The 16,989-nt window shown below is 41.7% G+C and overlaps 1 protein-coding gene across 3 annotated transcripts in view; it reads left to right on the forward strand.

Moving 5' to 3' along the window:
- Positions 1-315: 315 nt before the first annotated feature.
- Positions 316-16,989, forward strand: part of mpripb (myosin phosphatase Rho interacting protein b) — a 45,393-nt gene continuing 28,719 nt past the window's right edge. The window contains exons 1-3 of one of the 3 annotated variants that reach the window (XM_085283713.1): positions 316-1,354; positions 8,011-8,088; positions 8,275-8,340. In XM_085283713.1, coding sequence (XP_085139839.1) covers positions 1,232-1,354; positions 8,011-8,088; positions 8,275-8,340 — 267 coding nt within the window. In that variant the 5' untranslated portion in view covers positions 316-1,231. The remainder of the gene's footprint in view (positions 1,355-8,010; positions 8,089-8,274; positions 8,341-16,989) is intronic. The other 2 variants (XM_085283714.1, XM_085283715.1) reach the window with 2 other exon arrangements.

Raw genomic sequence — 16,989 nt, forward strand, 5'->3', positions numbered from 1 at the left:
TCTTCAGAGAGTTTGCATTGTACTGCTGTTTCGAGGAAACACATTTTCCCAAATTATATATTATTCTGTTGTCAATTTTTTCAAATAGGGGAAAACAAAAACATCTATCAATACATATTTTGAACTGTGTGTTGTTGTTGTGTTGAGCTGGCAAAATTTGTACACAATTTACACAAATCAAGAAAAGAAAACGGGGTTTTCTCATTTGTTTTAAAGTGGTATTAATAGTGGTATTAATTCTATTTTGACTATGCCTGCGCCCCCAAGTATAACTAAAACGTTTCATTTACTGTCTTCTTTCGGTGGGTGGCGGCAGTGAGCAGTTATCGCGAGAGCACGTAGAATTCCAGGCGCTTGTGTGTATTTGCGCTCTCTCTTCTGTCTTCTCCCCCCTTGCTCCGTTGGGAAAGAAGAAAATAAACCCAGTGCTGCTAACCAGGCTAGTTATGGAACCAAGCCCTAAGTACTCGTTTTGGCATCTGTGACTGCCCAAGAGGTGCTCGCCCTGCATACTGTGTTCCCACCTGGGAGGAAAGCACATGAAGCTTTTTGATTTTTTTGATCGAGTCTTTTTCTTTAAAAAGTTGAATACGCCAGCAAGGGAAGGATTTCATTAGCTAGCCTATCTGTGTGCGAGCTAACTGGGCTAGCTTAGCAAGGAGCACTGGATGAACTTCGCATGGACTGAGTGCTGCGAACGGGATAGTAGCCTCCTGACTGTGAGCCGCCTTTTGGATTGAGTCTTTCATATGGGAGTGCGTTGTTACTTAAATGACACTGTTTTCCCGGAGCTCGAAGGCCATAACTGTGTACAAATGTTGCTTTTGCGGCTCACACCATCACGTTATTGATCTGGATACCCATTGGAAAGCTAACAGGATATTAGCCACCTTCTTGCCGCTACGCTTTGTGGTTGCAGGCCATGGACTGAAAGGCATTCATCACTGAAGGATGAGAAGGCTGGCTTGATGGCAGCTAATTATTTATTGGGAGGCAGCAATTGGATACAGCTAAAGCGATAAAAGAAGCTTTGAACGTCGTCCCAGAACTGTTAAACTCTTGGTTTGGTCTTTCTTTTTTTTTAGCTTGACAATGCATCGGTGTGCTGGGGCTTTTTTCAAGTTAGGATAAGAAGAGACGCACAAGAAAACAGCGAGATTCCACCTTCTGCGTTTCCCCACGGAAATTATTCATTTTTTAAAATATTATAATTATTAAGAGGTGAAATATAATGTCTACCGCTAAAGAAAATCCCTGTAGGAAATTCCAAGCAAACTTCTTCAACAAAAGTAAATGTCAGAACTGCTTCAAACCCCGGGAGCTGCACCTACTGACAGACCAGGATTTGACCCAGGTAAGAAAAAAGATCAGAAGGCTTAATGATTTAAAAGCTTTTTCTGTCAAAGTGTTAAAATAACTAAAAAAAAATTTTTAAAAGAGAGATTTTACTGGTCGCTAATCAAGCTTTGAAGAATTGAGGTTGGCGGTGACAGGCTTGTTGCTATAAAGCTGTTATGTGTTATTTAAACGACAAAAGGTTGGCACAGCCCTCTTGATGAGTCGAGCTGATTAACGATCACGTCAATAAAGAAACAGTTTTCTTGGCTTGTGATGCAACCAGTCTCCGAAAGACTTGCGAGACAGCATTGCAGTGTCTGCGTAGAGAAAGTCAAGGAGGTTTATTTTGGCTGAATCATAAGAACTCTTAGGATTTCTTTACTTCCTTAATATACAGACAGGTGAAAATCTAAAGGGGAAAAAAAGATTTTTTTTAACGGTCACCTATCCGAGGGGCGCCAGGAGTCACTGAATAGATTTTTATTTTCACTGTTACAAGAATAGTATGAGTATGAAAATGCTTCATTTGTGCTATCTCGAGTACATCTCTGAAATGAAAAAATTAGGGAAAAAAAGTGTTAGACAGCCATGACCTTTATTAAAAGACTATTTGAAGGAATGTGTATTGGAAAAATTGTGTTTGACCAGAGACTTGGAGAATCGGTGCCTACACTGGGACTAACACCTCTTTTCCACGGTGGTTGTGAGCAGTAGTGTTGCTCAGTTATTTCAAAAACCATAATCACAATTATTTTGGTCAGTGATTGTACTTTTAACATTTACCGCCTTTGTGGTAAACATTAGTAAAGCATTTATTCAACTGCGATGACCTTAAACTTCAAGTACAGCCCAATTCAAATGAAAAGGAAGTAAGTTAAGAAAATAATTGGTGTATTTGCCAATTTAGCCAGTCTCACCAAGCCTTGGCTGCATGCCTCTTGAAAATCATAAAAGCCCCAAAAATGTAGTTCTGTCCTGATTACGCAGATTTATCATCTTTGGAAGTCGAAATCTCAGGTTAACCAAGCATTTGACCGATGGCTCAGCCTTAGTGAAGTGCAAGTTCTGCATTTGTCACGTTCCAGGACCAGGATGTGTTTGAGGACTGATTGTTAGGTTTAGTTAAAACAAGCTCTTAATTTTCACAAGAAGAGAATCATAGTGGACAGAAGTGAACAGAAGCATTTTACATTTATTTTTTTCTCTCTCTTCTCTTTGGGTCCACTGTGGTGAACCCACTACCTAGATTAACGTCCTGTGGAAACAATGATACAGTTCACACCACAGTGGAATAAAACTACAGAAATGCCAAAAAATCAACAACAACAAAAAACAACTCCTATATTCACTTGTTGCTTGTACGATACTTAAACATTACAGCTTCACAGCCCCACATGGGTATCATTGAATGGGATTGTGAAGTGAGGCTGCATTCAGTTGAGATCATGTCATGAGCGAGTTTTTTCAGTCCCTCGCGCTCAGATCAGTTTAGTCTCTGTTGTATCCTGTAATTGATCCCAGATGATGAGGCCCAGATGGGCCCGTGAACGTGGCTTAAGAGCTGTAACAGCAACGTCAGCATCTTCTGTGCGAGTGTGTGGGGGGCATGCACTTGTTTTCTTTTTTTTAAAAGAGTTTTTTGGATGTTAACTCTTACACCCCCAAGTCTGGATGGTTTGAGTAATGGTTACATCACTTCCTTTAATCTCCCTGTGACCTGGCCCGCACTCTCTCCCACAGGAACCAGAGAGTCTTACTTCTCTGGCATTCTAGAAATCAGTCTTTGCTCATCTCTGTTGTCCCAGTCGCCCATAAGCGACTGGGACAATGTCTCAGCTATTCAAACAGTTTACAGAGAGCTCAGTTGCATTAGTAAGGTTTGTGAGGATGCTTTCTGGACAGTCTTACAACCAGTTAGCCCTCCGCACCAGACACCAGGTCATTACTGGCCTAAAGCTGTGTTATGTAACACCATTTAATCAGTGTTAAACTTCTGAGTCTTGTTCAGCAGGTCCAAGATGAGGGTTAGGAGTTATAAAATTGTTCCCAGTGTTGAGACACTGATCCAGGCAGAGACTGAGGGGATGAACTCAACAACCCAGAGAAAAGGAGGCTCCACTAAAGCTGCGTGATGCTGTTAAAACACCGTGACCAGCTGATTTGGCTAAGTGAATTTCAGTCCTAAATTAAATAAAGTTATTCAGAGCTCAAAAGCAGCTGAAGATTGCAGATTCAGCTTTGAAACACGCAGCCCGCATTGAAAAGTTATGCAAAGAGATGAGAGCCGAATGTCTGAAGGATAGTGTCCAGTATAAACAATCACTCGGTTCAGCGCTGTTGGAATAAAAGGTGGGTTGGGGGAGGAGTTTGCCTCAAATTCTTTTGTTACAGTCGGCATGCACCAAAGGAGTTTGTGTGCCCCGACAAGGTCCCCGTCTTTTGTCACAGCATTCAATCTGTGACTTTGTGCTCGCAGACTGGAGCTGGCGGTCTCTTCCCATTGGAGAAAACTGATCGTGTTTTCAGGGAGAGTTGGTGGGAGGCAAGACAGTGATGGAGCATGCAGTCAGGCGAAGGTTTACACACACGTGGGAGACCCGGAGAAAGACGAGCTGGGATGTGTTGGGACTTGAGGAGTGGGAGCAGGAGTCACAGGGAGAGAAAGGAAGTGCGGGGTTGGGAAATAGAGTAGAGCTCCCCACTGGCAGCTGCTCAACATCCCACTATTTGAGCTTATGAGCCAGCCTATAGGTTTAACATGTACCAAATGTTCCAACGCAGTTACTGACTGCAGGCTGCACTACACACCCAACGGGCTAGAGATCATATCCACGGCTCTGTGCCTGTCAGTTCTGTTCCAGTCTTTTGTGTGGAGGATCACTGCTGTGATAGTGGGATGGCTTTCACATGGGTCCCCTGGTGTCGCACCCAGCTGCATTTGTTTTTGTCACCAACAAGCTGGGACAGTGAAAACAGCAATAAACGTACTTCTCAGAGTATCAGTTAGAACTACCACTCGATTCCTCTATCTGCATTTCAGTTGGAGGACACACTGCCTCAGTTCAAATTCAGCAAGATGCTTAGTGTTCTCTAAAGCTGCAGCAGCTTTTAGAGAACAGGATGTGCCGATCATTAGAGTATGATATGCATTTTGGTAGCTTCTGTTACTTGGCATTCCTCAAAACCAGCCGCTGCAAACATTTCTCGAAATTACGTCGGAGCAGACCACGAGATTTTCTGAGCGATGACTGACAAAGTCCAATTGTCCTGTATTGCAAAGGATGGCATGTGGAGGGTGTGTTTGCTTAATCTTGATTCTGTTCGACGAACTGGGAAAGTGGGGTACTTCCTGAATAACAGTTACTGTAAAATGACAGTTCCTGGGTCTTTTGGTGGATAAACCATGATTTCCACCTGTTTGTCAGGCCAGGCTTAAGTTGACCTGTGCCCGGTATCAGCACCAGGAAAAAGTTTTCATTTTTTAACAATGGTTACTGCTTTGTAAATTTTTACTTTTCCTCGTCTTTAAATTATGCTGTTGCTGTGTTAAGAATGAAGCAAAAATAATAATAAAATAAAGTGAATTGACTTTTTTCTTTTTGTTTTATTTAACTTGCTCCAGGCCATTGGACCAATGCAATATGTTGAGCCCTGAAAGTTACAAGCTTTAAGTAAATGTAAACTACTGTTAGCTGTTAGCTGTCTCAATAACCTAAAAAGGACGCTCAAATGGCAATGATATGTTTTCCTCTCATCCATTTTTTTTAATCCCTGTCGTCAGACTTTGTGGAGTTTGGAGTCTGTTTGTCTAGCTTTAGACTAAAATAAACGAACTAAAACTAGTTGGCAACCACCAATGCATCTCTCTTATGTTTTTTTTATTTATTTTTCTCAACACCCTAATCAGAAAAAATCAAATCAGTACTGTGATATGCAGTCGAAGCCTTTTTGCTTTGTTAAAATATAACATGTATATATATATATATATATATATATATATATGGTGTCTTCTGTGGGGAAGCAGTGCTCGAAGAAACATTTAGAGAGCTTTTTAACGATAACCCATGTACCTTTGTGCAACAGTGATGGTGAAGCCAACATTCTGTCATCTGTGTCAGTGATTGCTCATTTTGCATGTCAGTGAAACTCATCACACAACACTGTGCAGTCAGTGATATAATTATGTTTATGCTGCCAAGCGGTGGCACAATTATAGAAATGATTAAAGGTTTGTCCAGGAAGTACTTTTAGGTCCTGTTAGACAGCAGTTCTGAGCAGAGAACAGAATGAATAGTTGCACAGCAGGAAAAGATGTCAGCACCTCTGTTGTGTGTTAAAAGTAAGTGATCACAGAGACTAAAGCCTAAGTTAAGCTGGATTTACAGCTGCAGACGGCTACCACGTGGGTTTTATTCTGTAGGTGAGAGCTGGATTCCCTGTGTTGTCACCAGTCCAAAGATAAACTGAAGTTCCTATCCTCATGTAGTATCTGGACAACCACTGCAGTCTAAGGGGGTAGTGACAAGTACTCCATGGGAGGCATGCTTCGTGACCATAGCTGTGCCTTAAACCCTCAATGCACTGCTACGAATGCAATGTTTACACTTTCCACATCCGTGTTGTTGCATGACAAGAATTTTGCGATCTCCTTGTGTACATGTCTGTATGTGCAAACAAATCAACGCTGGTCACGTGAATGAATAGAACCACATTAGGAGTGTCTAACTGTATGAAGATCTGAGCTCTTGACCCCAGATTTGACCTGTATCACACCTACCCATGCTAAATATCCTTTATACTGGGTTCAGCCCACCAAAACTCCACTAAGTGGCATGCCAAGGCAAGTTGAACGAGGCACGTATGGATTTATGGTAGGCATGCAGTGACATGGAGGAGAATTGGAATAACACACTAGCAGTTGGATGCATTTACTTTCCAGAAAAATCTTTTTAGGTTGGGTTCTTTTGAGGAGGTGGGAGAGTGAGTGCTTGTATGCGAGACGCTTGTTAATGAATAACGTGTAAAGCACAGAGACCGTGTGACACAGAGTTTATGCTTGTCATTGCTGCGCTTGAGCCAGCATTTATGATGTCACTTTTGGCCCGGAGTGTGGCGAACCAGAGATGGTCTTGATCTGCTCTTCAGCCAATGCAGGATGGAGGGGTGTAAGAGCCGCACCTTTTCTCTGGGTGAACTAAATCTGCTACAGTTCACGCTCCATGCCTTTTTAGTCAACATGAAAATAGTATTACACGTAGAAAGCTAATAGTTGCAGCATATTAAATCATTTAAATTTTTTGTACTGAAATCATAGTGGCAGACTCCGAGCCAACTAGAATGAACCAAATTCTTCTGATGATGAAATTCTGAGGAATGCAGCTAGTGGTGTCGTTGATAATAAGTTTAATGTTGTTCCACAACTTGTTGGTTGCACCCAATATACACAAGTAGGGATGGGTATCGTTTAGGTTTTATCCGATACCGGTGCCAAACCGGTACTTTTGAAACGGTGCCGGTGCTTAAACGGTGCTCAAACCGGTGCTTAAAGAATGGAGAACACAAAATTGGGCCAAAAACTCATGTTCAGCTGTTTTGTTTTGTTTTTTGGTAAAAAGATAACAATGTTAGTCTTTTCTGCAGCTATGGGGCATATATGGTATCATTCTTGGCTGGAAGCAGTGCTTAAACACTGGAAAAAACACAAACTTTGTCCAAAAACCTCTCATGTTTAATTGTTTTCCACTTTTTCTTTGGTCATTTTAGCCTTTTTGGCCAGGGTGAAGGGAGTATCTGCCATCAAACAAGAAGACAGCCGCATGTAGCTATGATGATGTTTGCTAGTTCACCTTACATGCATTAATGTAATAACGTGGTTAGCCTACTCAACGTAAATTACACACGAACAACATGAAGCTACTCACACAGAGAAGAACGGCTGCTGCTGCCGTCATCATCCGTCATCATTTCTGCTACACCGGCAGGGCTAGGGGCCAGGACTCTCCTCTTCGGGTTTTTAGGGGATGTTGCAAACTCCGGGTCCGATAACAGGCACCACACCCGCAGTAGATGTGCACAGTGTGAGGTCTCGCAGCAAGCTATCAAATACGGCGCATTTCTCGGCTTTTAAAAAAACCGCTATGCGTCGCCAGGTGTTTCATCAGATTGTAGCTGATGCGAATTCCCAACCCTTATCCTTAGTTGGGCTTTACATACACGATACACAAATAATTTTTTTCAGTATTCAAATGCATAAAACGACAGGTGATAAAGCTGGCTTCACATCCAGCTTCATCTCAGTTTAGTTGTTGCTACTAGCAGACAAAAAACTGCGATCACATTTGGTGTTTATATGGAAGTTCTGTCCATCTTTTTCATTGAGGTACTTTTCAGTCAAACACGCCATCAGTCAGTTTGTCATATGAATCTCATCTACTGTGGTCACATGGGTTTAAAGAGGCACTGAAGCATGTCATCATATTGAGCTGATTACATTAAAAGACACGCAAAGCGGTTTTGTGTATAAAATGCAATGCATGAAGAGAGGCAACATCCAAAAAACCCCAAAAAACCTTCTCCTTCTCCTTCCCATCGCCTTTATTTCCCACTCTTTTCCAGTTTTAATGATTACCTTAATTGCTGTTTTGTTTTTTTTCTTCCTCTTTCTTTTTACAGGCCAAACCTATTTATGGTGGATGGCTGTGCTTGGCTCCTGAAGGAACTGACTTTGACAATCCTATGCAGAGATCTCGGGTAAGGGCATTTGTTGTAGTCCTGCATGTTGCTCTATAAAATGTTCGTACAATGTACTGTATGGACATTAATGCTTGCATATCTACTTCCAGTTACCAGAAATGCCCTGAAAGAGGAGTACTGAGTATGATGCCTCTAAGTCGATACAATTGAGGCTAGCCACTAATACCTAATTTCTTCTCACAGAAATGGCAACGGAGATTTTTTGTGCTGTACGAACATGGCTGTCTGCGCTTTGCCCTGGACGAATCGGTGAGTAAAGGATGTTTTTTTTCTGCATTCCGTTCTGTATGGGCGTGGAAGCCAGGCTGTGAAGGTGAAAATCAAAATTGTTTTAGATCTTAAAGTTCAGGGCATAGCAGGTGTCCATGTCTGCGTGTTGTAGTTGTACAGTTTAGGGGTAGTGCAATTTCTTGGTATGTGTGATTCCTACTTCAAAAGACACTGAAAAAGTCAGCTTGCTGTGACTGAGGCTTTGCTGCTGAATCAGTTTTCACTGAGTTTCACTCGACCCATCAGGGCTTTCACTAACACTGTCACTCTCTTTCTTTAGAGGAGCATTTCCTACAATAACTGTTGATCTTACTTGATTATACTCTTGTGTGATGTCTATACAGATGTTTTGGAAACTGCTCATTAAGGCTTTGCAATATGGTTAAAAACAACCCTCCTATATCAGTATACTTAAGAGACATGTGACATTTAACCTGATTATATGTCAGGACATAAAAAAGTTTATAAAGACCGACGTGAGCTATGTAGAAAGTGGTGCAGATGTGAAGGTGATGTGCTAGCTAGAAGATGACTTTGTTGGCATTTGTGGATGACACTGTCTCTGCTGCAACTGTGTGGGAAGCTGCGGCTGGCAACAGTGATTATGTTACTGAAATCAACCATAAACTGTCTAGACAGACCCGAGATTCAGTATAACAGTTATTCAGATGTTGTGCACAGTGTTTGATGCCACAGAAAATGAAAAACTGTGCTTCTCCTCTACTAAGCTACAAGACTGGCTAAAATAAAGGCACTTGAGCCAAATTTGGTATTGTGTTTGTCAGTTTACCTGGGTATTTGGCTGCACAGCGTAAAAGATTTTGGGGTATGCAACCTGACCGGGATAACAGTAAGGTGAAAAGTTGGCTTGAACAGGATGGAGAGTAAGAGTGGAGCTCACGTTGATGAGGAAACAGGTGGGGGGGAAGCAGCATAAAAGCACAGATGGTGGCTGTAGGGGAACGTTTTTAAAACTGTTTCCCCTCACCAAGCTAAAAAAAACAACTTTGTTTTTTACTTAGAAACTTGGAGGAATTATATATTATAATTGCACCACGAAGCAAAAAGCAACAGCAGTGCATACAACAAACATAAGCTACCCACAGACCAGCTGATTTTAACACAGCTGCAAAGGCAACTTGTTATTGGTTAGCAGTTGAGAAATGTTAAAGCGTGAAACATTTAAATGCAAGCAGAAAGAGTTCTAATCATTTACAGGAACAATGGAAAACTCTAAAAGATTCTTAAATCAATCAGTCAATATTTGTATGGATGGTTTTTCACTTCATCCAATAAATTGTGCTCAGTTTAGACCCCATGCTTGCTTGTGTGTGTATAATGACTCTGATGCATGTTGTGGATAAAGCATGCAGTTAGTAAGCACTTCATATGGTTTGTTGCTGCGTAGTCAAAAGTAATGCAGCTACTAAAATCATGTGATGTGGCTTAATGATTTCTGACTCCCACATTTCCAATTTTAGACGTTCTCCTAGGAAGTTTGCTTGCTTCGCTTGCTTCTGCTGTGCAGCAGAAACATTTAGTGTTTTATTGTTTGTAGCGTGTTCTCAGTTCTGTCTGGGAATGTGGTCTTGATACTGAAGGTTGATTAAAAACACTTAGCAGTGCTGAAAATCTCAAACCGCATTAGAAACTTTCCTCACTAGTTCACAGAGGAGCGAATAGAACTGAATCATTTCATTGAAATAAGTAAAGGTGCATGTTTAATGTTGTGGAGACTTTGAGTTAAACATTTACTCTCTATAGCTTTTTTCCAAGCTATAGAGAGTAAAAGGCTGGGAAGTGTCTCCTGCCCGCTCTGAGCCTGCGCCTTGTGCTAGTGTAGCGCCAGGGGAATGCGACACGGGTGACCAAACCCATACCAGCCGATCAGGCTGGAGATTAGGCTGCTTGTGAGTAAACACTGGGGGCCGCACACTACCAACCAGCCTGCCGGAAACACAGAGAGTGACTTTCTCATGTATCCTGTAGAAATCATAGGTCACACGAGTGTTTACCTTTGCCTTTCATCTTTCTTTTTGTGAGTGAGCAGGACAGTGAGGGGGAGGGAGATGAGCTGACTTTACATCAGCACATGGTGAATCTCTTTTCTGTTGCCAGTGATGACAATGGGAGGAAATGTGGTGCTTGTGAGCGTGCGTGTGCACGTTTCCACTGTGTAATGTGTTTCCAGCGACACCCAGGCTGGTGTGCAGTTGTTTTCCTCTCATTGTAACAGGGATTCCAAAACTGTCTGCCTCATTGTCTTTTGGTCTTTTCATCTGCTCCACAAGGCAGGAAAAGTGGGTCAGGGAAGTGGCCGCTTTGTGCTCTAGACCCCTGAAGATAGGAACTCTCCAAGCCCTCGGAGCTTATGACAACCGTTACTGTTTTCAAACTCATCAGGCTCATGGTTGTTTACAGAGTAGCTCAAGCCACCAATGGAGGGTTGAAATGATGTGATTGAGGTTGACATTTATTCCTGTTTCTCTGACTTTCTCTGGCCTTGTTGTATCAGAGATTTAGATGAGCCACTCCTACTCGCTCTTTGTCTTTAACTGTTTTGATGGCATTCTCTACACTTTTATTGTCGCATGAAGGGAAAACGACACATTTGGAACCTTATTTTATAGCTTTGCTATCAAGATGCTTCAGAAGGGTTCAGTGTTTGTTTCTTTTTACTGACTAAGACTAAAACAATAGTTTTGATTATAATTATGCTTCACACTCATTCAGTCAGGTGGAGATGCTGTGTAAGGTTTTACATTTTGTAAAACTATTGACCAATAATTTGCACTGTGTAGTCACAGGGTACTATATGGCATTCTCGACTATAAATAATACTTTCTAAACTGTAGACCACTTGTTGCATTTGAGCAGCAGAATGCAGAATGCTAACCCTTCCTCTTCTTTATTCTTCCTTGTTGCTGCTTCTCTGCTAAACAGACAAGACAGATTTTTGACACACACACTTGCAAAGCCAAGCCAAATGTATTTATAAAGCACTTCAAACAGCAGCCACTAGCCAAAGTGCTGAACATGTGCGTAAAGACTATAGAATACAGCGCTGTCTCTCTCCGTCACTGTAGAGCTCAGCAGTATGACTAGAAAAAAATCCTTGGAATTGCCACAGTTCCTCCAATGTCTGAAACAAGCTGTTTAGTTGGGAAGGACAAGTAAACATTTGGAGTGACTGGAAACCTGACTAAAATCCTACCACACGCCGGTAAAATTAAAAAAAAAGAACAAAAAACAAGACCACGCAGAGTGAAACTCACCCCAAAGGGCAAAGGATAGACTAACCTTTCATGTTTTGTTTTTAGTACAATATGATGACATCCTGTTATGCTGTCGTTATGCTGTCATTATGATGTCGTAGAGCGTAAAGTGTGCTCTCCGTGCCCTTTCGTATGATATATTACTCAATATGGTTTCTTGAAATTTTTTCAAGGTGAACTTTGGGCGCTGACAATGAAGGTCAAGGTCAAATACTAAGCCAACCTAGGTATTCATGTCCTCCCAGGCCTAGTATATTATCTCTTAAGGTTCTGCTGATTTTTCACGTTCGGCGTGACCTTGACCCACTGTTCACACTGATAAAATCAGGACTAGCTCTTATTGGTATCTACCGTCACACAAAATATGAAAATGATATCTAGAAAACTGCGGACACTAGACTGCTAGCAAACAGACAGAATCGATTACACACTCCTTCCCTTCAAGGGCAGAATAATAATAACTAATGTTAATTAATATTTTAGACAAGAATTAGTAACAAAATATATAGTTTTTTTTAATGTTCTGGCTATTTTAATATTCAGAAATCATGCTCTGCTCGACTGTTTAGTTCCTCTTGCTTTACAGACACCCACATATAAGCAAGCTTTGTTCTGATTGGCTTCTCCACACAAACAACAGGTAACACAGGCAGGTTTCTGTGCTCACTGCCAGAACTGCGTGTTGGAGACGGCCACTAAGAGTATCCCCTTTCACTGAAATCTCAGGGATTAAAAGGATTAATTGGACTTAACTCTTTGGCTGCGTTTAATATGAGCGTCTGCCACTGGAACAGTGTATATACTGTACATAAGATAAAGGAAGAGGGAAAATGATGGGTTTCCTTGAATCCCAAGATCGTTTAACTTGGAGCAATGACGTCGTCTGATATTTTTCGCCATCTAGGCAGCGGTCTATCTGAAGCAGTACACCCTTAATGCTGAACTATTTTCTCCATGAAAAGAGGGAAAGATGCTTTTCTGTCTAATGCAGCATTCCTCCTTTAATGCCCTTATTTGGTGAACTGCAGTGTACTTGCAGCTCCGGGACCATACAGAGAAAGAGAAAAGGAGCACTAGCCCCTAAAAAAAAAAAAAAAAAAAGGGAAAAAAAACCCACAGAGGAAACGTCAGATATGCCCCAGACCCAGACATTCCTCACACACAGCCTGCCACAGTAAGCACCCTGCTCCGCTGATGCTGGCCCATCATAATGCTTCCCATACTTGAACGTCACTCTTAAACAAGTAAATGAATGGAAAGGGAGACATTTTTCATGAAGATCTAACACAGAGTGGGACCACCCTGAAAGCTTTTAGGTTAAAAGGTCAATGACCATGAGAACACGCTGAAGAAGAGGTCAGGAGGTGACCGCTTTAATCCAGAGCTGCTTCTGTTTTACATCATGTTTTAGAAAGGGAAACTGGGATTTCTGTCACCAGTGCTGCTAGAATAACCCACTCTAGCACATCTCAATCAGTTCATGGTTGTTTTAACATTTAGGCTTCTCTGTGTTAAAGGTTTTGATGATGGGGAACTGTATCGAGGAACAAGCAGCACATAAAACAGCAGTCTCTCTCCAGAGCCTGCTGTGGCGGATTTGCCTTTGGCTCTGCCTGTAAAAAGCCTCCTGGAGGATTTATCATTTATGGAGTGGGTGTACTCCACTCAATTCTACAGCTGGCCCACTTATTTTTTCATGCCGTTTTAACAGTTTTCTGGAAAGTTTACTGTTGGGCTGGGGCTGTAACATAAAATGTTTTTTTTTAAATACAGATTTTACCTAAAAGTCCATTTTCTTAGCATGAAGCATTTTAATTGTCAGTCTCGTGTGGGTTGTATTGTTTGAGTGCCGTTTTCTCTGTGTTGTTGTTTCTTGTGTCGTGTCAGTCAGAGATCTCGAGAGGACTGTATGAGAAAGTCGTTTCTTTTAATAATACCCCATAGCCAAGCTAAAATTAGTCACCACATGGAAGACGGACACAATTGGAGGATATGGAATTGGCCTGGTTTTGTAAAAATCAAACCCAGGACAATTCATTTGTTTTTGAATAGTAGCCTTGGCAGATACATCTCCTTTGTTTTGGTGCCAGTAGCCGAGGGCAGTTTCTAAGCAACAAGTTGCCTTTATGCTGTCAGCATCAGCTGGACTGCAGTAGTTCATGCTCCACCTAGCAGCAACAAAATACAGTAAAGCCACCTTCGGGCACAGTGAACAGCGAAATCAATCTTACTTACTGGATCAAACACCAGTAAATATATTACAAGAAATCCAGTTTTAACAAGTTTGCTTTTCCTAAAAGTCCACATGCTGAACACATTAAAAATAGTAAGGCTGCTGAGGACTTTGTTCAATAAAATATTTTACAGTCAGTATTTGCATAGGAAAACAGTAAGGCCACTGTATTTCAGAATTTTCAAGGGATTTTCTAGCAGGCAGGAAAACCTTCAGGAGTCATCGTCTAATTTTGAGCCTCTTAAGGAGGACATGAAGCACTAAACATCCATCCATCCATTCGCTTCTGCTTATCCTTTTCATGGTCGCGGGGGGTGCTGGAGCCTACCCCAGCTGTCAAAGGGCGAGAGGCGGGGTACACCCTGGACAGATCGCCAGTCTGTCGCAGGGCTAACACAAAGGCTAATTTACATCATCATCAACTCTGTCTGTGAAGCTGGATTTAAGAAATAAGTGCTTAATGTTAAAGTTTCAAAAGCATGTTTAGTGCCATCTGCTGTCAGTACTGAACTGATGTTGTCATGTGGTTTAGTTGGTTGCAGCAAATAGACATTAGCTTATGTTAGCTAACCAGTGAAAGAATTGATAACTCAGAGGAAGATAAGGAGACTATAACTAAAAATCAGTTTAAATGGATCACTTTTGTGCTGCCCCAGGCTGCAGCAATGAGTTTTATGTTAAAGCTGAGGATATACTGTCCACTTTCACTGTCTCTTTAGACGTAAGTGGCTCTACGGATTTTGGCTAGCTGCACTCAAACGGGAAAATCCAGCTGTTATCTGTAATGTTCGGGTTTGTAAAGCACTTTATGAATGAGATCTGTATAGAGGAGACCCTGTTTGAGTCACCAGACCGACAAGCTGGAGTTCACACTCCAGCTTTACCTCACCAGGCCGGGTGTAGCGAGTCGTGCAAAGCAGATCTTCGCATGATGCAATCAGCGCTATTTTATAAAATGTTCTCTTTTTTCCCAACACAACACAAAGTTTCCTGCATAACAGGTTACTACATGCGTATCACACCAACAAATCACTAACTTCTAATATGAAGTACTCCGTCGCACCCATCAAACATTTTTTTCCTGCAGACATGCTGCTGATGATTCCTAGTCATGCTTCGGCAAGAAGCGTAGTTATGTTTGCGGTGTGGTGCACTTACGTATGTAGTAAACAGTTTGGATGTGTTTGGGCAAAGAGAGATGATTTCATTGCATAAAATAGCGCTGATTGAGGCTGGATCCAACAGAGGGTAAAATCCAGGAGTTTTCCATGCTAAACTCCCAAATTTTATAACATTAAAATATAGCAGAGATGCAGGCTGCTAGAGCTGATCAGAGTCTGCTAGGCCTCAGCTACTAGGTTGTGGCCTAGTTACTATTGGGTGTGTGGGTGGAGCATTTTTTTTATGTTTCATTCCTTCATTCAGATCATTAAAATCAGGTGTTTGAATCACTTTAATGGCCACAGGTGTATAGGACGAGTATGAAACTCAGTGACCTGGCAGTATAAAGGCCATAAATGTCAATAATTGCATGCTGAATGAGTAAAAATGTTCAAACTGAGCAACATTACATTTATGTGTTTCGTGTCTTGTGCTGCACCAGAAAGACCGTGTTCTTTTTGGTGCAGACCCATAAGTCTCCACCCATTAAAGGGACAATATTTCTGTTCCTCAGCCTTAAAGCAGAGATAAAACATTCATTCTTAAAACTATCCGTGTACCTGCTCTCATTTGCTGTTTGGTTGTTGTTGAAATGGTTTTGTGAGCTTTAATCTGAGAATCTGGCGTTTCTGGGTCTTTCTGTGCAGAGTTTGCATGTTCTTCCCGTGTTTGCGTGGGTTCCCCGGGTACTTCGGCTTCCTCCCACAGTCCAAAGGCATGCAGTTAGTGGTGATAGGTTAATTGGAAACACAAAATTGCTCATAGGTACGAATGTGGGCGTGAATGGTTGTCTCTCTGTGTTAGCCCTGTGACAGACTGGCCTGTCCAGGGTGTACCCTGCCTCTCGCCCTAAGACAGCTGGGATAGGTTTCCTGAGCTTAGTTGTTTGTTTCGTAGAAAAGTTGAGTCAGAAAGTACTGATGCTGAGAAGAGATTACTAGAGTACACCGACTCAGAATTGTTTTCCACTTCTTAAAGCGCTGCTGGGCTTCAGCTTCTCTGATCACAGCAAATATCGTTCGATTTATTAATGTGGCATTAGTCTTGCAACCCTGTGGGCTTGCACATAGTTGTCAGCCATTTGGTCCTTATTTTCACACATGATCATTTTTCTTTCTACTAGAGGAAATTCTTCCACAGCGTCTCAGTTCTGAGGTACGACGCCATGTAATTGCCATATTTGGCAGGCCCTAGGGCTTTACAGATAGATCTTAATAAAGCTGGATCTGTGTTCAGTGGCCTTAAAAGGAGCTGGAAAAAGACCCAGCACCTGTTTTACATCTGTAGCAGGCACAGTGCAGCAAAGGCTGATAACAGAGCGGCAGGATTCTGAGAAGGTCGGAGAGGAAGTTTGGAGGGTTTTCTCGACATTAACGAGACTGTACAGGTTCAAATGGCAGTCGGACCACACAAAACATACAGGGAAGTGACGTCAGAGCTAGGGCAGGGCGATATGACCAAAAATATTTATCACGATATACATTTGAAAATTTGCAATAACAATATAACTGACAATATAATTGACACTAGACAAAATACTTTACAACTCCACAACTTTATTAATGCAAAAAAACCAAAAACCCATCAATGTATTTTCACTTAAACAAGCAGCTGTTTAATGTGAATTAAAGTTATATAAAAATTTAACTGTGCAAATGCAAATTCCTCGCTGACAGTTTAACCAAAAGGCATTTCCAGTGGAAATTGGCCGACATATCCTCAGCATAACCATGTATAATATCCACAAAACTTAAAAAGAGGTTATACACACACGATACGGTAATATTATGTTGAAGCACATTACGTATCGCTCCGCCAGGCTCCTGCCTACGATAGCCATAATGCTCCGACAATCCATCAAGCGGTGCGGGTTCGTAGCTTAGCAAAAACATTTGACAGAGTTTCGAGCGCCGTGTACATAAAATCGTTTCGAGGTCGGTAAACACAACCAGAATTCAT

The sequence above is a fragment of the Mchenga conophoros genome, linkage group LG8, assembly GCF_057382185.1.
Source record: "Mchenga conophoros isolate Kocher_MC1m ecotype Shallow Benthic linkage group LG8, M_conophoros_male_GT1.1, whole genome shotgun sequence".
NCBI classification, from domain to species: domain Eukaryota; kingdom Metazoa; phylum Chordata; class Actinopteri; order Cichliformes; family Cichlidae; genus Mchenga; species Mchenga conophoros.